General features: G+C 46.5%; 1 protein-coding gene across 1 annotated transcript; it reads right to left on the bottom strand.

Annotated features, from left to right (window-relative positions):
* Window positions 1-3,455: 3,455 nt before the first annotated feature.
* Window positions 3,456-4,370, bottom strand: LOC130296937 (olfactory receptor 10A7-like; the record flags this gene model as incomplete). Its single annotated transcript, XM_056549002.1, has 1 exon — window positions 3,456-4,370. A coding segment is annotated over one exon (915 nt), but the record flags the coding sequence as incomplete, so codon positions are not given.
* Between the last annotated feature and the right edge of the window lie 19,212 nt (window positions 4,371-23,582).

Here is a 23,582-nt window from a genome sequence, read left to right as displayed (position 1 = left end):
GGACCGACCAAGACCCGAAATAATCAATCGGACATGGCCACATTTCTGAAAAGAAAACCGGAGCAGAGCCCAGTGCGGCTCTCCAAGATGGCGCCGATGACCGCTCATGCAAGCGATGCAGAGAGAGATGACGGGTCTGATAGAGAAAGCCTTCCAGGGAATCTTGCTGACTCCGGTGGAGAAGATTCACGACTATCAGTCACTAAGGCCCTCATAAGGAAGACGGTGCAACAAGCGGTGACTAAGGCCATACAAGCAGCAATGGCGCCACTGCTGCAGGAACTTGTGGAAATCAAGACAGATGTTAAACAGGTGGGCTATCACACCGAACACCTAGAAAATGCACTTACCGAAACTGTCTTGTTCTGTGACTCGGCTTCTCACCACCTAAGGGCACAGGAGACCCAACTTAATAGGGCATTCCTGCTCCTTGAAGATCAGGAGAACCGCAGCAGGCGAAGGAATATCAGAATAAAAGGTTTCGGGGACATTTGCTACGGACTCCCTCCCTGCTGTGAACCGCCAGATTTTCGCATCCTTGGTGGGGGATGAGAGGGCTGGGGAGGTGATTATAGAAAGAGTGCATAGAGCACTGAGGCCCAAGCTGAAACCGACAGAGCCTCCCAGAGATATCATCTGCGGCCTCCTCAGCTATCTTGACACCGCTGCAATCCTGATAGCCAGCAGAGAGGCCGGCTCCATCCTCCATGAGGGAGTGGCGGTGAAATTATTCCAGGACATTGCGCCATCTACGCCGTCTATTTAATCCCTTGCTCCAACGTCTCAGGGAGATCAATGCATCCTATACCTGGCTGTATCCTTTCGGTCTTTCTGTGCTGAAGGACGGGAGACGTCTCGCTATACGCGAACCAGAGGAGCTAGAAAAGCTGTGGCCTTTCCTGGGAATTGAAAAGATTGAGGTCCCTTCGTGGCTGCCGATCCAACTCAGTCATACACTACCTGCCTTGCCTAAGATGTCGCAGTGGTCAAAAGTGGAACGCTTCAAGTCTCCTAAGCAGAAGAAGCAACAAAAGGCTCATCAGAGATCGGACTATGCCTCCACCTGAAGAATACAGAGAGGGACACTTGCCCTGATTTTCATTACCGCCTGCCTTAAGGTATTGTCCCCCAGTTAAATGTACAGTAGCCACTTTCCTTCTCAAGCTATATTCCGGACTCATACGGATAGTTGTTTATAGTCTCATTAGCCCTCTAGACTGTTTGACTTTGCTGGATTGCGGAGGTTGCTGTGCTGTGACTTTGCAGTGACATCCACGAGGGGCAAGGGGAATTGGAATGGACTGCAGGGGTTGAGATCTCATATCTGCTTCATTATTTATGGATCTCCGTTAGTCGTTATTACTAAGTTGCTTGCCATCATAGTGTGGACTTTCGCTGATTCACATAAGTGCAACCATCAACCTGTACTCAAAGGATTACTGATGCTTCCTACAAAGACAGGTGACAAGGGGCGCTTACTAATGTTCATTAGCTATCCACACAACGGAGAAATGTTACTTATTTGCGCCCTGCTTCACACGCTGCGCACACTCATCTCTAAAATTGACTCCTGTAGTCGATATATTGATGTTCCCCATGCTTGTCTAACATTGATATAGGTGTTTTTCTACGAATGTGCGCATTGTGCATATTTTACCTTGCTATGTCTTATGTTTAATAATTTCTTTATATGACTGGTTTTCCTCAGACCACCTCCGACCCTGGCAGTTCTAACCTTTCCTAAATGTTCCACATTTAATGCCTGTTTAAGAGAGCAGAGGCAAACATCATACCCATTGTACTTGAGGTCTTGGGAGGATCAGTTGGGACGCAGGTTCACAGACCAAGACTTCTCTAGGTGCTTCAAGCTACAAGAAGGCCATTATAAATTAGTGGCCAGATGGTATAGAACACCCGAGTTATGACATCATTGGGGTTTGAGGGATTCGTCTGCGTGCTGGAGATGCCATGGGGGAGTGGGCTCTCTATCCCACATCTGGTGGTCATGCCCCAAGATAGCACCCTACTGGAGTGAAGTAAACCTCATCATAGACAAGGTGGTGGGTTGACACGTCCCCCTCTCGCCAGAGGTGGTCCTCTTGGGCTTATCAACCAAGGACTGTATCCTATCTAAGAGATCTCTGATTGCACACATGTTAACTGCAGCTAAGGCACTAGTTCCACTTCACTGGCAAGATGAAACACCTCCTACAGTCCAACAGTGGGTTTCCAAGGTCGCCCAGTTATGCAGAATGGAGGAGCTCTCAAGTTGGAGTGACCACTCCCATGACAGATACTGGAGCATATGGGCTCCTTGGCTCAGTTTTCACTATGCTGACACCGACCCCCTTCTCTCACACCTGATGACACAACCGGGTACCCTCCATTGACCCCATTAACACTTCTTCCTCCCTCCCTGTCCACCCCCCTCTCCCCCTGCTCCTCTCCTCATCCCTGACCCCACCTCGTATCTACTTTCTGTCTTCCACTTACCTCTCTCTCTTCCTATCTTCTCCTTCCTCTGTCTCCTCCCTCGGAGAAATCCTTCCCCTTTTTTTTTTCTTTTTTATCCGCATTCTGGCACCTTTGTGCTCATGGTCATTGACTGTACTATGTTTAGTGCCATAGTTCTGGTACAGTTTTAACTCATTGGATCGGCTCCTAGGTGACACCACCTCATACTTATAGGATTGCCCATTGAACTATCTAACCTCCTACTTTATGTGAAGCTAAAGTCGATGTGTATCGGTCACTCTTTTGATTGAGTTGTTTTATTGCTTTTACAATAATGCATCGCCATGGAATGCTCATTGGTCTTTCAAAATGTTGCTTGGGGCCTGGTCCACTCGAGCCATATATAATCAGTCTTTCGCACTGTATTTCCTATTACATTTGTATGTTATGTTGTTTTGAAAATTTGAAAATAAAGAATTGAAAAAAAAAAAAGAATTATACCAGCTGACTATGACAGTGAACAAAAAAAAAAGTGTTGGACATGCAAAACACAGTTTTAATAGAACTATACTAACAAAGTAAAATGTAATAAATAGAGTTGAGCAAATCCATTGAGGTACAAATTGTGCAAACAAATTATTCAGATTCATTACAATGAAACATTTTGTTATTTATTTCGGATTCCTTTCCTCCTTGTCCCTGTACAGTGAGTGGCCTAGAGGAAAGCAACGATGCTGTATGCTGTATTCTACTGGGCTGGGCACTCTTCACTTGGCCCAACTGCTCAGTGTACTGTACAGGAGTAGGGACACTTGCTTTTGACAGGAGTCCTGGCTCCTCAACATACTTTCTGAGTCTGAATTGGAATCCAAATCTGAAAAAAATCTAAAACAAATCTCAGGAGGATCGCTCATCTCTACTAATAAGTGTATAATAATTTCAGTAGCAGAAGCTAGTGTACGTTTTAAGACAAAAATATTGGAATTAAATAAAAGTTTTCATTATTGTTTTTTAAGTGCCATCTTTATGTCCTGGTTTCTAAGGCTATATATAATAGGGTTCAACAAGGGAGTAAACACAGTGTGCAGTAAGGATATAATCTTATTAAAAAGCAATGACTGTCCTTTAGATGGGATCATGTATTTAATGGTTAGTGACCCGTAATATGTCCCCACAACAATAAGGTGAGAACTGCAGGTAGAGAAGGTTTTCTGTCTCCCAGTTGTGGATGGTATCTTAAATATGGCGAGGAAGATATATACATAGGTGACAATGATAAACCCACATGGAAAAATAAAAAATGGCATAGAAAAAAGAAACGATTCTATGTCTATATGAGAAGTGTCTGAGCAAGAAAGCTTCTGGAGCGGAGAGAAGTCACAGTAGAAATGGTCAATGATATTGTCATGGCAAAAATTTAAACTTACAATGGAAAAGACTCCTGTAAGATTAACAGTAAGACCCACCAACCATGGCCATACTGAAAGACCAACACGTAGCTTATAGTCCATGATACTGGAGTATCTTAGGGGGTTACAGATGGCCAGGTATCGGTCGTAGGACATCACTGAGAGAAGATAACATTCCGTAACAGTTATACCACTGTAGAAATACAACTGTGTAAGGCAGGCGGTAAAAGTCATTATTTTCCATCCTAGTAGAATAGCATCGAACATGTTGGGTACAATACTGGTGGAAATCATGAGGTCAGAAAAGGAAAGATGATAGAGGAAGTAATACATGGGGGACTGGAGCCGGGCATTGGTGCACACTAGGATGATGATAAGAAGGTTTCCAATAATTGTAAGAAGAAAGATGATCAATAACAGAATGAAGAATATAATACTGAAGCTGTAAAGATTTCCGAAACCCAGCAGGACGAATTCTGTGACTCTTGTTTGGTTCATTGTAGACAATTATCGGATCTGTAACTGGAACAGAGAAGTGATATTCATCTAAAGTGAAGACAAAGTAATTTCGGTAAACTGAAAAAAATTGGCAAATCTGTAACCACGTTGTAGGTAACACCTCTTTCCCTCTGTACAAAGAACTGCAGCTGCCCTAATTCACTTTAATTCGTCAGCCTAGAGTTGGCCCTCCCTCTTTCAACCCCTCCTTCCAAAACACAATTGAGGGATTCCAATCGGTTTCAATGGCAACCAGGGTCAACATCACACTGACGGGCTTAATACAATATAATGTAGGGGTGCTCAAACTACGGCCCGTGGGCCACAAATGCGGCCCGCAGAGGACATTTTTCCGGCTCGCCTGCCGCCGCTGCCTAAGGACATCCCTGTGTCCCGAAAGATGTTTTCAGGACACAGTGATGCCCCGGTTACCTCTCTACGGCCCCGCGTTTACTTTAAAAACGCAGGGGCCACCGGGAGGTAGGGCATGAAGGGAGCTAAGTGTTACCAGCGGCACATCAGCTTCGGTGCTCCGACCACAGCTCCTCCGGTCCCTGGACTTACTGCTATGGCCGGATCGGAGGAGTGGTGGACGGAGCACTGAAGTGGGGCAGTACACAGGCATACAGCCTCCAGCCATACAGTATATGTCTGTGGGGGAACATACTGCACCTAATGTGGTGAACTATACTGCACCTAATGTGGGGAACTATACTGCACCTAATGTAGGGGAACTATACTGCTAACCTAATGTGGGGAACTATACTGCACCTAATGTGGGGAACTATACTGCACCTAATGTGGGGAACTATACTGCACCTAATGTGGGGGAACTATACTGCATCTAACGTGAGGGAACTATACTGCCAACCTAATGTGGGGGGAACTATACTGCCAACCTAATGTGGGGGAACTATACTGCCAACCTAATGTGGGGGAACTATACTGCCAACCTAATGTGGGGGAACTATAATGCCAACCTAATGTGGGGAACTTTGCTGCCAACCTAATGTGGGGGACAATACTGCACCTAATGTGGGGAACTATACTGCATCTAATGTGGGAAACTATACTGCACCTAATGTGGGGGAACTATACTGCACCTAACGTGGGGGAACTATACTGCCAACAAAATGTGGGGGGAACTATACTGCCAACCTAATGTGGGGGGAGCTATACTGCCAACCTAATGTGGGGGAACTATGCTGCCAACCTAATGTGGGGGAACTACAACCTAATGTGGGGGATCTATACTGCCAACCTAATGTGGGGGAAGTACAACCTAATGTGAGGGGATCTATACTGCCAACCTAATGTGGGGGAACTATGCTGCCTACCTAATGTGGGGGGAACTGTGCTGCGTACTTACATACTTAAAGGGATAGTCCACTAATAAGATATATAAATGTGCATAGGAATTTGTTCATATTTATTTTTTCTTTAACTATAGTCCGGCCCTCCAACGGTCTGAGGGACAGTGAACTGGCCCCCTGTTTAAAAAGTTTGAGGACCCCTGATATAATATATAGAATACAATACAATATAATGTAGTGATAAATGATCTTAGAACTTTTTTAAATTATATTTTTTAATAATCAGGGAGAAGGCCAGTGTGTGTGTGTGTGTGTGTGGGGGGGGGGGGGGGGGCTTGTTATTCCCTGTTGTTCAGTCTTGATCAGTTGGTGCTGAGATACCCACAAATCAAGAGAACAAAAATTCTTTCTTTTTCTGCTCCATTATAAGCCTAGGGGGCGGAGACAAAGATCGCTAGCAGCAGGGGAGTAAATTGTTCTACTGCGCATTTCTCCCAGCTCGTTCTCCGGATTGGTGGTTGTCTTAGCACTAAGACTTCAACTGATCCAGACCTTTGACAAGTGCCCATTTAACCATTAGCTGTCAGTAGGGATGAGCGAATCGAATCTGATGAATCTGAATTCATTCATTTCAGGAAAAATTCGCTTTGCAACTAATCCAAATATCGCCGCGATTTGATTGCACAAATCGCTTCATTAAACTCCATTTAGTGCGGTCCAGACTCCAGGGAATCTAAAATGGCGAATCCACATTTGAGGCCATGGAAGGAACTCCGGGAAGGCGGATAGGCAGGATGACCCTGAATCACATGCAGCACGCAGCCTATCAGCAGCCAGCCACCCCTGTGATGCCACAGCCCTATATAATCAGCAGCCATCTTGCGGCCAGTCATTCCAGCTTTGTATTTCAGAGAGAGAGCATTTTATTTCAGACAGAGATAGAGCATTGTGTGCATTGCACAGAAAAACAGCTTCACAGCAGCGATTCACCACAAGCCCAAATCACTGCAGAAAAGCACTGACAGGGAAGGGGGAGAGAGAGAGTACACTTTTGAGTGTAATACTCAGCGACTTTACTGCTGCAGTGTGGTGTACAGCAACTCTAAAGCTTATAGGGCCAGTTAGTCTGAGCACTAAAAGCCATTGTCACCTGCTATTAGTGCATAATAATATTGTACTGGGCTCTACTACACAGTGATTCTGTACTGCAGCAGTTGGTTGCACAACAACTGTAAAGCTAACAGGGGCCAGTTAGGGCGAGCACGAAAAGACATAGTCACCTAATTACAGTGCCTAATACAGGTTGCGTAGCGGAGCTTATTGTTCTCTCATAAGTGTAACCTGTGCGTACATAGACGATGTACAATTTTTTTTCCTGTAAAACTAATTTGGGCCTAGATGCAGTGAAAGGCCAGCCAAGGCAACACACTTGTTTCTGTAGCCTTATACAGTTTTAAGCAGAGCGTATTGTCCACCTCTCATAAGTGTAAACAGTACGTACACCTACGTGGTGTAAGTCTTTTTTCCTGAATAACTTATTTGGGCCTAGTTACTATGAAAGGCCAGCCAAAGCTACACACTTGTTTTTGCAGCCTTATACCGTTTGTAGTGGAGCACATAGTCCTCCTCTCCTAAGTTTAAACTGTACGTACGCCTAAGTAGTGTCCTTTATATATTTTCCTGTTAAACTAATTTGGGCCTAGTTACTGTGAAAGGCCAGATAAAGCTACACACTTGTTTCTGTAGTCTAATACAGTTTCAAGCGTAGTGGAGTACATAGTCCTCCTCTCATAAGTGTAACATATATGCACTCAACTGTTGTATAAGTATGTCAGGCAGAGAAGTGCCAGTGCCATGTACATAGAGGCCTAAATTCATCAGGCGCAGCAGAGTAGGGGTGTGTGGCAGCAGGAGTCACAGCGAGAGGTCTGAGCTCCCGGTGTCAGCTAGCAGTCGTGCCTTGACCAGCAACCCAGCAGCCATGATTGATTGGTTCACTCGTTCATCCACTTCATCCCAAGTGACATCCGACACCTGCAGTCAACAGTCGGTGGGTTTCTCAGACTCAACACTCAGTTTGCATGGCCCTCGTGCTGATGCTGCCACCTCCAGGCTCTGTCATTGTGCTGCCATATGGTCTCCTCATGCTGATGCTGACATCTTCAGGCTCTGTCATTGTGCCGCCATATGGTCTCCTCATGGTGATGCTGCCATCTCCAGGCTCTCTCATTGTGCTGCTATATGGTCTTCTCATGCTGATGCTGCCACCTCCAGGCTCTGTCATTGTGCTGCCATATGGTCTCCTCATGCTGATGCTGCCACTTCCAGGCTGTATCATTGTGCCGCAATATGGTCTTCACATTCTGATTCTACCACCTCCAGGCTCTCTCATTGTGCTGCAATGGGGACTGCAAAACATAATTAAGGTGCTGGTCCCCAGTTACAGAAATTCCTCTGCATTAGATCATTAGACCACAAGTAAAAATTGAGGATATCCATTAGCTAAAACTTAACTTTTCTTGTGATAAAATATATGGACCCCAATTTTTTTTTTAATCTAACAAAAGGAAAGATGTGCAAAAAACACCATGTGCCTCCTGCACCACCAAGTATTGATGCAATGCAAATATCTCTAAAAGCTGGAAGGGAACAACGTATGGTCCATTGTACCAGGTGGGGGGTAAAAAATTCCCCTGTAAGGCCTTACTCTCGCACTATTAATTCCCTTTTTGGCAAGTGTTACTCATCCCAAAAAGGGCAGCCCCACACAGGAACCTCTCCTTATTTCCAACTAAAAACCCTGGGAAATGGCAGTGTTTGTAGGTGGAAATAGGGAGAGGTTCCTGTGTGGAAATGGAAACTGGAAATGGGGACCATGGTGACCGACAACGGGAAGAACATCTTGTCTGTGCTACGACAAGGAAGCCTGAGCCATGCACCTTACATGGCACACGTGTTGAATCTGGTTGTGAAGCAGTTCCTGAAGTGTTCCCCCCATCTGCAAGACTTCCTAACAATGGGAAGAAAACTGCATGCACTTCAGCACTACACCACAAAGCACACCCTCCTTGAGCTGCAGCGTCAGAACGGCATGCCCCAACATAGTGTGATTTGCGATGTTTCCACAAATTGGAATTCCACCCTCCACATGTTGGACCGACTATATGAACAGCGAAAAGCCATCACTAATTTCTTGATGATCCAAGCAGATAGGGGACTCCCCTGTGTAACTTCAATGTCAACCCGTGGCAGCTCATACGTGACACCTGCTGTTTGCTTAGGCCCTTTGATGAAGCCACATTATTAGTCAGTCGCCAGGATTATGGGATGAACAACATCATTTCACTGCTTCATATCCTACAACACGTGTTGGAAACCACAGCTTGTTAGGGCACTGGAGACGTGGTGCCTACATCTCACGGCCACATGAGCCCTGTAAGGGCTGAACTGGAGGAGGAGGGGGACAGTGGAGCACAGGCAAGGTTTTGCAAAATGGGTGGTTTTGATCATCTGACAGGAGAGGAGGAGCAGGAGCAGCCAGAGGAGCTAGAGGGTGATGAGAAAGACGAGACAGAGGACCCAGACACACTGTGGCCATGTGCTCTCCTCATGCTCCTCTCACCTTAAATAAAACTTTATCTTAATCTATTTTAAAACTTCAGTTTAAATTTTACAAAATATCTTTAAAGCAAATCTGTCATCAGTATCACCCGCACTAACCTGTCATACAGGCTTGTAGTGCCGGTGATACTGATCAAAATGACACTTACAATGTCCTGAATGGCCCAGCCGTTATCACTGTTATTCTTTTTATGTAAATGGGGTCCTTGGGGCATGGGCGAAGCTATGATCGGAGCTCCTGGCACCCCACTTGATCTTCTGCCGGGCGGGCGCTGCATGCGCATGCGCCATGGTGAAAAACTGCCACGAGAGCAGGGAAGGAGGCCGTGCATATTGATGAGCCGGGCAGAGCACCCGCCTGATAGAAGATCAAGTTTTTACATAAAAAGAAAAACAGGGATAACGGCGCAACGGCTGGGCCATTCTGGACATTGTAAGTATCATTTTGATCAGTATCACCTGCACTACAAGGTTGTATGACAGGTAGTTCGGGTGATACTGATGACAGATTTCCTTTAATATTTTCAATTGTGAGGCCCTATGGTCTCGTCAGACTGTTGCGACCTCCAGGGTAGGTCATTCTGCCACATTATGGTCTCCTCAAGCTGCTGCCACCTCCAGGCTTTGTCATTGCACCACCATATGGTCTCCTCATGCTGTTGGCACATTAAATAAACTTAAAAAATTTTAATCTATATAAAATCTTCAATTTAAATTTTACTAAACATGTGGTCTCCTCATGCCGTTGGCACATTAAATTAAACTTTTTAGGTTCATTTATTTGAAATATTCCATTTAAATTTTACTAAATATCTTTAATCTTTTCAATTGTGAAGCCCTATGGTCTCGTCAGGCTCTTGCTACCTCTAGGCTGGGTCATTCTGCCACTATATGGCCTCCTCTTGCTGCTGCCAATTCCAGGCTGTGTCTATCTGCCACATGCTCTCAGGAACTGGTCTTTGAATCTGAATCTCAAAAATTGATGAGAAGATTTGAGGCGAGGGGTTACCCAAAAAGACACCTGAGGAAGGCCCTCGGAAGGGCGAAAAGTATACCCAGAACGGATCTTCTAAGAAGTGATGAGAATACAAATAAAAAGATAGAACAGAACGTCATCCGATTGGTACATTTGACAACAGGTCTAACCAAGTGATGAACATCATGAGGAGGTATTGGCCGATACTCACAGAAAATGAGGACCTAAAGAATGTATTACATGCGTTTCCGAGTGTTACCTATCAGAGGGGATCCAATTTGAGGAACATGGTAGTCCATAGTCATTTTAGCAAACAGAAGAAAGGAACATGGTTTCAAAACCTAAATACTGGCACATGTCCTTGCAGACAATGTTAATTTTGTACATATGTCATTCGGCGAAAAGAGTTCAGAAATCCAACAGATGGTCGTATATATAAATTGTATGATTTTGTAAACTACAAGAGTAAGGGCATAATATACATCTGTGGTTGCACATGCCCTAAATTATATGTGGGCAAAACTCTCCAAGAGTTCAGACGTCGAATCTCAAAACATCTGAGTGGGATTAGAACAGGGGCAGACACCCCTATAGCCTGACATGTTAGAGAAAAGCATGCAAATGACCCTAGCAGTTTATATTTTTGGGGAATAAGACAGATCAAATTAGGCCCGAGGGGCGGTGATTTAAATAATATCCTCCTGAAGGAGGAATCAAAATGGATTTTTTTTTGAAGACTCTGAGTCCCCATGGTCTCAATGAAGGCTTTAACTATACAGCCTTCATTTAATGACAAAGGAGCTCGAACCCATATTGAGGAGAGAGTGTGACTTAGTAAATCATTTGTAGATTAATATCGCTAAAAGTAGCTTAAAATATGGTGATTACCAGCCATAAAATTTTACATTTAGAGATGAGAGAACTTTTCAAAAATTCGATTCGGCCGATTCGCCGAATTTTCTGAAAAGTTTGTTTCGATCCGAATTTGTTCGCGGCGAATCAATATTAAATAAGGCCTATCTAGCCTACATACAGCCTCTATAGGGGTATAGAACACTTTGCTGTGTCCTAAAACGCACATGGAGTGTGCTGGGGTAGTGAAATAATATTGTTATTCAGAATAGCATGCAGATTACCGGCATCACTCTTAGAATCACCTCCGCACAGCAGCACAATGACAGAGCCTGGTGGTGGCATCAGTGTCAGGAGACCATATAGTGACTGAATGACATAGCGTGGAGGTGTTGGCAGCATGAGGACACCATATAGTGGCAGAATGACACAGCGTGGAGGTGTTGGCAGCATGAGGAGACCATATAGTGGCTGAATGGCACAGCGTGGAGGTGTTGGCAGCATGAGGACACCATATAGTGGGTGAATGACACAATGTGGAGGTGTTGGCAGCATGAGGACACCATATAGTGGCTGAATGGCACAGCGAGGAGGTGTTGGCAGCATGAGGACACCATATAGTGGCAGAATGACACAGCGTGGAGGTGTTGGCAGCATGAGGACACCATATAGTGGCAGAATGACACAGAGTGGAGGTGTTGGCAGCATGAGGACACCATATAGTGGCTGAATGACACAGCGTGGACATGTTGGCAGCAAGAGGATACCATTTAGTGGCTGAATGGCACAGCGTGGAGTTGGCTGATGCACTAGTACACTACACACCAGGGCTTCACAATCCCTCCCAAAAAAACAACACAATATGAGAAGTTTTTGACAAAGATTTCTCATAGGTAGCACCCGCTATCCAAAAATTTGAAATTCCCAGACTCAGGCCCCCCCTCTGCGGCATCAGCAACCCATATATTGCCTGAAGGACACAGCCTGGAGTTGGCTTTTGCACCAGTACACACCAGGGCTTCACAATCCCCCCCAAAAAAACAAGACATTGAGACATTTTTCACAAAGATTTCTCATAGGTAGCACCCGCTATCCAAAATTTTGAAATTCACAGACCCAGGCCCCACCTCTGCGGCATCAGTAACCCATATATTGCCTGAAGGACACAGCCTGGAGTTGGCTGATGCACCAGTACACGCCAGGGCTTCACAATCCCCCCTCCAAGAAGAACACAATGATACATTTTTGTCCAAGATTTCTCATTGGTAGCACCTGCTATCCAAAATTTTGAAATTTCCAGAACCAGGCCCAACCCCTGCGGCATCAGTAACCCATATATTGCCTGAATGACACAGCCTGGAGTTGGCTGATGCAGGAGTACACACCAGGGATTCACAATCCCCACCCAAAAACAACACAATTAGAAATTTATGACCAAGATATCTCATAGGTAGCACCCGCTATCCAAAAAAATAGAAATTCACAGACCCAGGCCCCACCACAGTGGCATCAGTAACCCATATATTGGCTCAAGGACACAGCCTGGAGTTGGCTGATGCACCAGTACACACCAGAGCTTCACAATCCCCCCAAAAAACAAGACCTTGAGAAATGTTTCACAAAGATTTCTCATAGGTTGCACCCGCTATCCCAAATTTTTGAATTCACATACCCAGTCCCCACCTCTGCTGCATCAGTAACCCATATATTGCATGAAGGACACAGCCTGGAGTTGGCTGATTCAAGAGTACACACCAAGGCTTCACAACTCCCCCCGAAGAACAACATAATGATAATTATTTGACAAAGATTTAAAAAATTTTTTTTATAAAAACAATCTCAAATGAACGAGTTGATGAGGCCCCATAATTAAGGACGGTGGACCACCAAAAATCATAATTTTCACCAAAAAGGATGAAGAAGCAGAATTAATCCCTCTTTGTATTTTTTTAGTAAAATTTTACGTAATAAATCACACGCAACAAGCGTTCCGTTGTGTAATGGTTATCCTTCTGGAAATTTCAAATTTATTACCCTGTTTCCCCAAATGTAGGACATCCTTGGAAGATAAAACTTACTATACCATACCAGGACAAGCTGGCTTGCAATGGCATCTTGCATGTTACCCTTTATTCTGAAACGTGCATCCCTGCAAAAAAGTTTGCAGAGAACGTTTGATGCCCGTCAGAAGATTGGCGTGACAGATGCCCGTCTGAAGCTAGGCATGAAGGATGCCCGTGAGAAAATGGTCGCCAAGATGCACGTTTTGGAATAAAGGGTAAAGTGCAAGATGCCGAGAGATGTTGAATTCTAGAAAGCAGCAGGTGGGTTTTGCAGTAAAACCGCCAAAATTGATGGACGCGCGGGAAAATATCAGCCTGAAGAGGAGCGCCCTGGCCATCACTATGAACTCCGCCATAGCTCAATGGTCCACATTAGAGATGAGCGAATCGGAGTTGACGAACCTGAATTTGCTACGAATTTCATGAAAAATTCGATTCGCAACTAATACGAATATCGCCGCGATTCTATCGCACGAATCGCTTCATTAAACTCCATTTTACAGCATTCCAGGCTATTGGAGACCTAAGATGGCGGATCCACATGTGAGTACATGGAGCAGGGGATTATGGGAGGGCGGGAAACAATGGCGGGAATGAAGGTAGGCGGGCTGACCCTGAACCACATGTGAGATGCAGCCTATCAGTGTTCACTGACCCCTGTAATGTCACAGCCCCTATATAATCGGCGGCCATCTTGCCTCTCTTCATTTCATCTATGCACTCAGATGGAGAGGACGGGACTGCGTGTGTGTGAATAGCTCATACCACAGCGTTACACTGCAACTGCTAGTCACATCAGCATTAGGGAAAGGCAGGAGTGCAGAGTGCTGTGCTGTTACTCTGAGAAGGATCATTGATTGCTAAACCTCCTATTCACGTTATTGAGCATTGCCGCAGAGAGGGGCAGATAGCTGTCAGCTGCCTCATACAGATCTCCAAGCTGCCTGTACTTTATCAACCATCTTATCTCCTCATTGTTCAGCCCAATTGAGGTTTTTTTGCTCCACAAATCTTCTGCTGCTCAGAATTGTGTGACAGAGTGCAATTTAGGGTTTAATCCCTGGATTTTTATTTTTTTTGTGGTGCTGCACTGTTGGGTCCTGCTGCTGTTCAGAAATAAGTCATATTAGTGTGGACTTTAGTGCCTTTTTACCATTTTTCCCCTGTTACTCTGTCTCTGTGCTAAATTCTGTGTTATACCACACGTTATACACCTGCCGGTGTATTAAAGAAAAAAAAAAGGTTTTCCTGCGTAAAAATACGCTTAACAGTGGCCTTATCATTGCAAAGGGCCTACATACAAGCAAATAGCGTACCATATACTACCTTTTTTTCTGTCTCTGTGCTAAATTCAGTGTTATACCACACGTTATATATCTGCCGGTGTATTAAAGAAAGAAAAAAGTTTTTCCTGCGTACAAATACGCTTAACAGTGCGCTCATCATTGCAAAGGGCCTACATACAACCAATTAGTGTACTATTTACTACCTGTTATTCTGTCTCTGTGCTAAATTCAGTGCTATTCCACACAGTAGTATACACCGGCTGGTGTATACAACAAAAAAAGAGTTTTTTTTCTGCGTAGAAATACGCATACCAGTGCGCTCATCATTGCAAAGGGCATACATACAACAAAGGAGTGTACTATTTAGTAACTGTTATTCTGTCTAGGGCCTATATACTTTGAAAGGACAGCCGTAAGTAATCGCCTGCTGCTGTTCTATACCCTCATAAACGCATGTCAAGTATGTCAGGCAGGGAAGTGCCAGGACGTGCACAGAGAAGGGGCAGAGGCCTACATACGTCAGGCAGAGTTGGCAGCAGACTTGGGGCGAGTGGCAGCAGGAGTCGCAGCAATAGGCCTGAGCTCCCGTTAACACCCATCGATCGTGTCGTTGACCCATCTCTCCTCGTCAATTGGTTTGCACACTCATCCCCATCATCACAAGCGACATCTGACAACCCCAGTCAAGAGTCGGTGGGTTCCTCAGACACGACCCTCAGTTGGCATGACCCGGGAGCAGTCCCCGTAATCCCATTGCCTTTGTCCTTTGCTGTTCCCTCTCCCAAAGAAGTATCTCATGCTTTGGGTTCAGCTCCCCTATTTAGTGGGGACGATGTAATAGAGGACAGTCAGCATCTAATGGGCAGCCAAGAATATGAGGAGACATGCGTCCTCTGCTCCGCAAGGCGGGCAAGTATTGATGGGGAGAGTGACGTGGGAGGCGGTGTTTCAATTGTTCAGGGTCCTGAGGCAGACACTTTTATGGAACACGAGGAGGACATCAGTGACGTGCACACATCTTTTGATGATGATGAAGCCGATCGCAATTGGGAGCCGGGTGCAGAAGCCGGGGCTTCATCATCATCAGGAGAAGAGATTTGCTCTTTGTCTATGAGGCAGCAAGGCGGTAGCACGGTTGGCAATCAGCGTGGTGGTGGCAGTAGTGGAAATTCGGGAGCCAAACGTGTCAGGGGGAGACCACCTGCTTCGCGGCAAGCTACCATTCAGGGAGGTAGGGGAACAGGGGTTCCTGGAGATGGCGCCAATAGCAGTGAAAGAGTGCGAACTGCGGGTGGGAAAATCAGCTACTCTGCGGAGTTGTAGTTCTTCATAAAGAATCCGGAGGACCTTAGCGTAGTCACATGCAAAATCTGTCGGCAGAAAGTGAAGCGTGGCCAAGGTCTCAATCTCGGCACCATGGCTCTGCGTCAACACATGATTCGCCACCATTAATAAACCTGGGATAACCGTGGCTCCGAGGTAGTGATCCAGCCTGAAGCATCACCCAGTGGCCATCCGCTCCCTCTGTCATCCAGCCAAGGCTCCACCACCTCAGCCGAAGGGAGCATTGTGTCAAACCATCCTTCCTGCGCTCCTGCTTCTTCCGCTCGTAGTCAACCATTCCGCCAACAATCGATCAGCGAAGCCATGTCCAAGAGACAACAGTATGCGCCCAGTCATCCAACGGCGCAGAAGTTGAATGTGCTCCTGTCCAAGTTGCTGGTGTTGCAGTCCCTCCCTTTCCAACTGGTGGACTCTGCAGCTTTCAGGAAATTGATGGCTTGTGCCGATCCGAGGTGGAGAGTCCCAAGCCGTCATTTCTTTGGGAAGAAGGCAGTACCAGCCCTGCATAAGTTTGTACAAGAGAAGGTGGGCCAGTCCTTGAGCCTGTCGGTGTGTTCAAAAGTGCACGGCAGCGCCGACGTGTGGAGCTGTAACTACGGGCAGGGACAATACATGTCTTTTACGGCCCACTGAGTAAATGTTGTTCCTGCACAGCCACAACAGCAACTTGGACACGTCACACCACTTCCTCCTCCACGCTCTGGCTCCCAGGCAGTTGGTCCTTTTACAGTGTGCGCCTCCTCCTCCCCCGTGTCCTCGGCCTCCACTGCACATCCAAATCTCGGTGGCCCTTCATCGTTCCACATGGGTTTGCCTTGGCAAACTGAGTCACACAGGGGAGGAACTGCTAAAGTTCATTAGGGAAGAAATCCGAGTAAGGCTTACTCCACGAAATCTGGAAATGGGAACCATGGTGACCGACAATGGGAAGAACATTGTGGCCGCGCTGCAACAAGGAAGTGTGAACCATTCGCCCTGCATGGCACACGTGTTGAATCTGGTTGTCAAGAAGTTCATCAAGTCTTCACCCCATTTGCAAGACGTTCCTGACAATGTGCATGCACTTCAGCCACTCGTACACCACCAAGCACACTTCGCTTGAGCTGCAGCGTCAGAATGGTATCCCACAACGTAGTCTCATTTGTGACGTTGCCACACGTTGGAATTCCACCCTCCATATGTTGGACAGACTATACGAACAAAGAAAAGCCATCACAGAATTTTTGATGATACAAGTAGATAGGAGTACTCCCCTGTGTAACTTCAATGTGAACGAGTGGCAGCTCATATGTGACACCTGCCGTTTGCTGAGGCCCTTTGAGGAAGCCACATTTTTTGTTAGTCGCTCGAATTACGCCATGAACTACGTAATTCCACTCCTACATTTACTCCAAAAAATGATTGAAAACATGTCTGGTCACGGCAATGGAGATGTTGCGCCTACATCAGAAGGCTACATGAGTCCTGTGGGGGATGAACTGGAGGAGGATGATGAGGGGCAGAGCGGAGCACAGTTTACGGTGGATGAGATAGCCGGTGTTTCTGGTCATTGGACAGGAGAGGAGGAGCAGGAGCAGCCAGAGGAGCTGGAGGGTTATTACGAGGGAGGCGAGACAGAGGACCCAGACACACCGCGGCAGTATGCAGTGGAGATGGAGGCAGGTAGTCCCAGCGAGTCACTGTCACAAATGGCACGATGCATGCTGAGTTGCTTTCGTAGTGACCCCCGAATTGTCAAAATTCGGCAGCGCGATGACTTCAGGATCTCCACCTTATTAGACCCTCGCTACCGGCCCAGAATGGGGGCCTTTTTTACACCCACTGAGTGGGAGGACAAACTGACCTACTTCAGGGAGCTTCTACGTAGTCGGTTGGCCGATGCCTATCGGCCACATGGTCCATCCACTCACAGGTCTGACTCGGGGGGCCCTCTGCGCTCACCTTCCACTGCCACGGCTGCTGGGGAGGGGAGGGGTGGCAGGAGCAGTACCGGCTCAATCAGCAGCAGCCTGAGTCTACAGTCGCTGATGAGTAGCTTCCTTCAGTCGCGTAGTGAAGCTACTCATCAGCAGCAGGTGGACATGGAGCAGGACCTGAACCAGCAGGTGGTGGCTTACCTCGACATGACCCTGCCAACAATCGTTGAAGATCCGCTGGACTTCTGGGCAGCCAAACTCAATTTATGGCCGCAACTAGTGGAGTTTGCCCTGGAAAAGCTGTCCTGCCCGGCCAGTAGTGTGCCATCAGAACGGGTGTTTAGTGCGGCCGGGGCCATAGTCACCCCGAGGCGAACTCGTCTGTCCACTAAAAATGTGGAGAGACTGACGTTTGTCAAGATGAATCAGGGATGGATCAGCCAGGAATTCCAGCCACCAATGACAGATGGGTCTGAGTAGATTGACCATGCTCCTACAACAAAATTTTCTCTATTGTGGTTGGTTATGAAACCATCTGGGGCAGACCTGGGCATTGTACGGCCCGCTTGCCACATACGGCCCCTTGATTGGCTCTGACCGGCCCGTGCTGATTGGGGGACAACTATGCTGCCTAATCTGGGGGACATCTATGCTGCCTAATCTGGGGGACATCTATGCTGCCTAATCTGGGTGACATCTATGCTGCCTAATCTGGGGGACAACTATGCTCCTTATCTGGGGGAAAACTATGCTCCTAATCTGGGGGACATCTATGCTGCCTACTCTGGGGGACAAGTATGCTCCTAATCTGGGGGACATCTATGCTGCCTAATCTGGGTGACATCTATGCTGCCTAATCTGGGGGACAACTATGCTCCTAATCTGGGGGACATCTATGCTGCCTAATCTGGGGGACAAGTATGCTCCTAATCTGGGGGACATCTATGCTGCCTAATCTGGGTGACATCTATGCTGCCTAATCTGGGGGACAACTATGCTCCTAATCTGGGTGACATCTATGCTGCCTACTCTGGGGGACAAGTAAACTCCTAATCTGGGGGACATCTATGCTGCCTAATCTGGGTGACATCTATGCTGCCTAATCTGGGGGACAACTATGCTCCTAATCTGGGGAACATCTATGCTGCCCAATCTGGGGGACATCTATGCTGCCTAATCTGGGGGACAACTGTGCTCCTAATCTGGGTGACATCTATGCTGCCTAATCTGGGGGACAACTATGCTCCTAATCTGGGGGACATCTATGCTGCCTAATCTGGGGGACACGTATGCTCCTAATCTGGGGGACATCAATGCTGCCTACTCTGGGGGACAAGTATGCTCCTAATCTGGGGGACATCTATGCTGCCTAATCTGGGTGACATCTATGCTGCCTGATATGGGGGACAACTATCCTCCTAATCTGGGAGACATCTATGCTGCCTAATCTGGGTGACATCTATGCTGCCTAATCTGGGGGACATCTATGCTGCCTAATTTGGGGGACAACTATGCTCCTTATCTGGGGGACAACTATGCTCCTAATCTGGGGGACAACTATGCTCCTAATCTGGTGGACATCTATGGTGCCTAATCTGGGGGACAAGTATGCTCCTAATCTGGGGGACATCTATGCTGACTACTCTGGGGGACAAGTATGCTCCTAATCTGGGGGACATCTATGCTGCCTAATCTGGGTGACATCTATGCTGCCTAATCTGGGGGACAACTATGATCCTAATCTGGGGGACATCTATGCTGCCTAATCTGGGGGACAAGTAAGCTCCTAATCTGGGGGACATCTATGCTGCCTAATCTGGGTGACATCTATGCTGCCTAATCTGGGGGATAAGTATGCTCCTAATCTGGGGGACATCTATGCTGCCTAATCTGGGGGACATCTATGCTGCCTAATCTGGGGGACAACTGTGCTCCTAATCTGGGGGACATCTATGCTGCCTAATCTGGGTGACATCTATGTTGCCTAATCTGGTGGACAACTATGCTCCTAAACTGAGGGACATCTATGCTGCCTAATCTGGGGGACAAGTATGCTCCTAATCTGGGGGACATCTATGCTGCCTTCTCTGGGGGACAAGTATGCTCCTAATCTGGGGGACATCTATGCTGCCTAATCTGGGTGACATCTATGCTGCCTAATCTGGGGGACAACTATGGTCCTAATCTGGGAGACATCTATGCTGCCTAATCTGGGTGACATCTATGCTGCCTAATCTGGGGGACATCTATGCTGCCTAATCTGGGGGACATCTATGCTGCCTAATCTGGGGGACAACTATGCTCCTAATATGGGGAAAACTGATGCTTCTGGCCTTGGGCCTATAATTTTTTGAAGTTTAACAGTAGCTAAATACATGCTTAATGCAAATGTCAACATTGATCTTTAAATGTAAGGGGTTATGAAACCCTTTTGGGTACTGCAAATGACTGATCCAGACTCATTCTGTGTCTTTCAGGAACTACTTGACTCCCTGGTGCCTCAGGTCTTGGGCCTATAATTTTTTGAAGTTTAGCAGTAGCTAAATACATGCTTAATGCAAATGTAAACATTGATCTTTAAATGTAAGGGGTTATGAAAACCTCTTGGGTACTGCAAATGCATGCTCCAGACTCATTCTGTGTCTTTCAGGAACTACTTGCCTCCCTGGTGCCTCTGGTCTTGGGCCTTAAATTTTTGGATGTTTAGCAGTAGCAAATTTCAACAATGATCGTTAAATTCTCGGCGCTCTGCCAGGGCCTTCTCCTACCCCACCTGGGCCGATCCGAGGACCTCACTAACCAACTCACTAACTAATCCAATCGCTTATAGCGACGGGTGGTGTGTACAATGGGCAGGGACTTAATCAACGCCAGCTTATGACCCTCACTTACTGGTAACTCCTCGTTTTAAGGTTAAATAATTGCAATCACAGATCCCTATCACGAACTGGTTTCAGCGTGTAACACGCACCTGTCCTTGAAAGATAGAGCCACGCTAATCCGTTCAGTGGAGCGCGCCTGCGGCCCAGGAAATCAGAGGGCATAACACACCTGGTATTGTTCGATCTCGCAATTGATCGTGCAAAGGTAGAAGGTTATTAAAGCCTCTTGGGTACTGCTGAGGCCTACTCCTGACTTTTCCTGGTGCAATGTATGGGGTAATTAAACACTCTTGGGTAGTGTTTTTTTTAAATTTACAGATAATTTTATCAGTAATAAAATTGAATTTTCCAGAATTCTAATCATTACACAACGGAACGCTTGTTGCATGTGATTTTTTTAATGAAAAAAATAAAATAAAAAAATACGGACAGGGATTAGCTCTGCTTCATCATTTTGGGCGAAAAAAGTCCTTTGGTGATCTGATCTTTTGGAGACAGATGCGCTTACACACATATTGAATTAGTTTTTGTAAAAAAAATTCAAACATTGCGTGGTTTATTATTTTTGAGAAGAATGTCTTTGGGTGGTCCACTGTCCTGCATTATAGAGTCTTGTGAACTGTTGGATATGCGCTTGTTCTTACGCAAAGGTACTTCTTTAAAATATTTCTAAAATTTTGTTGATTTTTGGAGGGGATTGTGAAGCCCGGGTGTGTACTGGTGCATCAGCCAACTCCAGGCTGTGTCATGCAGGCAATATATGGGTTACTGATGCCGCAGGGGTGGGGCCTGGGTCTGGAAATTTCTAATTTTTGGATAGCGGGTGCTACCTATGAGAAATCTTTGACAAAAATGTCTCATTGTGTTGATTTTGGAGGGGGGATTGTGAAGCCCTGGTGTGTACTGGTGCATCAACCAACTCCAGGCTGTGTCCTTCAGGCAATATATGGGTTCCTGATGACGCAGAGGTGGGGCCTGGGTCTGTTAATTTCAAATTTTTGGATATGCTATCAATGAGAAATCTTTGTAAAAAATTTAATATATTGTGTTGTTTTTTTGAGGGGGATTGTGAAGCCCTGGTGTGTAGTGTACTAGTGCATCAGCCAATTCCACGCTGTGCCATTCAGCCACTAAATGGTCTCCTCTTGCTGCCAACACCTCCACGCTGTGCCATTCAGCCACTAAATGGTCTCCTCTTGCTGCCAACATGTCCACGCTATGTCATTCAGCCACTATATGGTCTCCTGACACTGATGCCCCCACCAGGCTCTGTCATTGTGCTGCTGTGCGGCAGTGATTCTAAGAGTGATGCCGGTAATCTGCATGCTATTCTGAATAACAGTATTCTTTCACTACCCCAGCACACTCCATATGCGTTTTAGGACACAGCAAAGTGTTCTATACCCCTATAGAGGCTGTATGTAGGCTAGAAATAGCCTTTTTTAATATCGATTCACCACAAACAAATTCGGATCGAAACAAACTTTTCGGGAAAATTCGGCGAATCGGCCAAATCAAATTTTTGAAAAGTTCGCTCATTTCTAATTGTAATCGTACTGACCTGATGGATAAAGATAACGTGGCAGTTTTACTAGACAGTGACTGGCATAAAAACGAACCACCCCAAATTTGAATATATTCTATTTTAGCTCACAATATTTTTCTGTTTTGCAGCATGTTTTATGGCAAAATGAAGGATGTCCTTATAAAGTACAGTTGGTCCCGGCCTCATATGTACAAAAAAATTTAAGGCAAAGATTATCATTCCCTGGGGTTTTTAAGGGGTTAATGCAGTGTTTCCCAACATGTGTGCCTGCAGCTTTTGCAAAACTAAAACTCCCAGCATGCCCGGACAACCAAAGGATATCTCGGCATGCTGGGAGTTGTAGTTTTGCAGCTACTGGTTTAATGAGTGCTCTGTCAGAGATGAGGGTCTCTTGGTGACAGTACTGTGGGGGCACTGAGGATGGCCCTTTTGATGTGGGTCTGTAACTATGGATGTGTTATGACAGTACTGCCTAATGCTGGCACCTTAAAGGAGTACCATATATCCCGGCGTATAAGACGACCTTTTTAACCCCGAATTTTCTTCTGAAAAGTCGGGGGTCATCTTATACGCCGGGTATTAAGGTCTGGGATAGGAAAACTTCTGATTATCTGCCCAGGCCGGCTCCCGTGTGTGGCTGCAGGCAGGGGCCAGCCAGAGCAAGTAAAAACTAATACTGTATACTAAAAACCAGGGTGCCTCCAGCTGTTGTGAAACTACAACTCCCAGCACGGCAAACGCTGCCCGGGCATGCTGGAAGTTGTAGTTTTACAACAGCTGGAGGCCCCCTGGTTTTTAGTATACAGTATTAGTTTTTACTTGCTCTGGCCGGCCCCCGCCTGCAGCCACACAGGGGAGCCGGCCCGGGCAGATAATCATAGGTATTCCTATGCCGGACATCCCTGTGTCCCGAAAAATTTTTTCGGGACATAAGGATGTCCGCCGGTCACTTACCATTCCCTGTCATCCTCCTGCGATCCTCCTTCGGTCCTCCTGCGGTCCGGTCCTCCGTCTCTATGGTTGTACGTACGGGACGTCAGTGACGTCACGTGCCTACAACCATAGAGGCAGAGGAGCGCAGGACCAGGAGGACCGCAGGAGGACGCGCCGACCGGGGCCTGGTGAGTGACCGGCCATGCTATCTTAAGTGATCCGGTCAGTAGGCAGCTCCAATCTAATGTGGGGGAGCTGCCTACTATTGCGGGGGAACTGCTGACCTAATGTGGGGAGAGCTGCCTACAAATGTGGGGGGAGCTGCCTACAAATGTGGGGGGAGCTGCCTACTATTGTGGGGGAGCTGCCTACAAATGTGGGGGGAGCTGCCTACTATTGTGGGGGAACTGCCTACTATTGTGGGGGAAATGCTGACCTAATGTGGGGGAATTGCCTACAAATGTGGGGGGAGCTGCCTATTATTGTGGG

This window comes from Hyla sarda, chromosome 12 (genome assembly GCF_029499605.1).
Source record: "Hyla sarda isolate aHylSar1 chromosome 12, aHylSar1.hap1, whole genome shotgun sequence".
In the NCBI taxonomy this organism is placed as follows: Eukaryota; Metazoa; Chordata; class Amphibia; order Anura; family Hylidae; genus Hyla; species Hyla sarda.
This window is presented reverse-complemented; position numbering and strand designations above follow the sequence as displayed.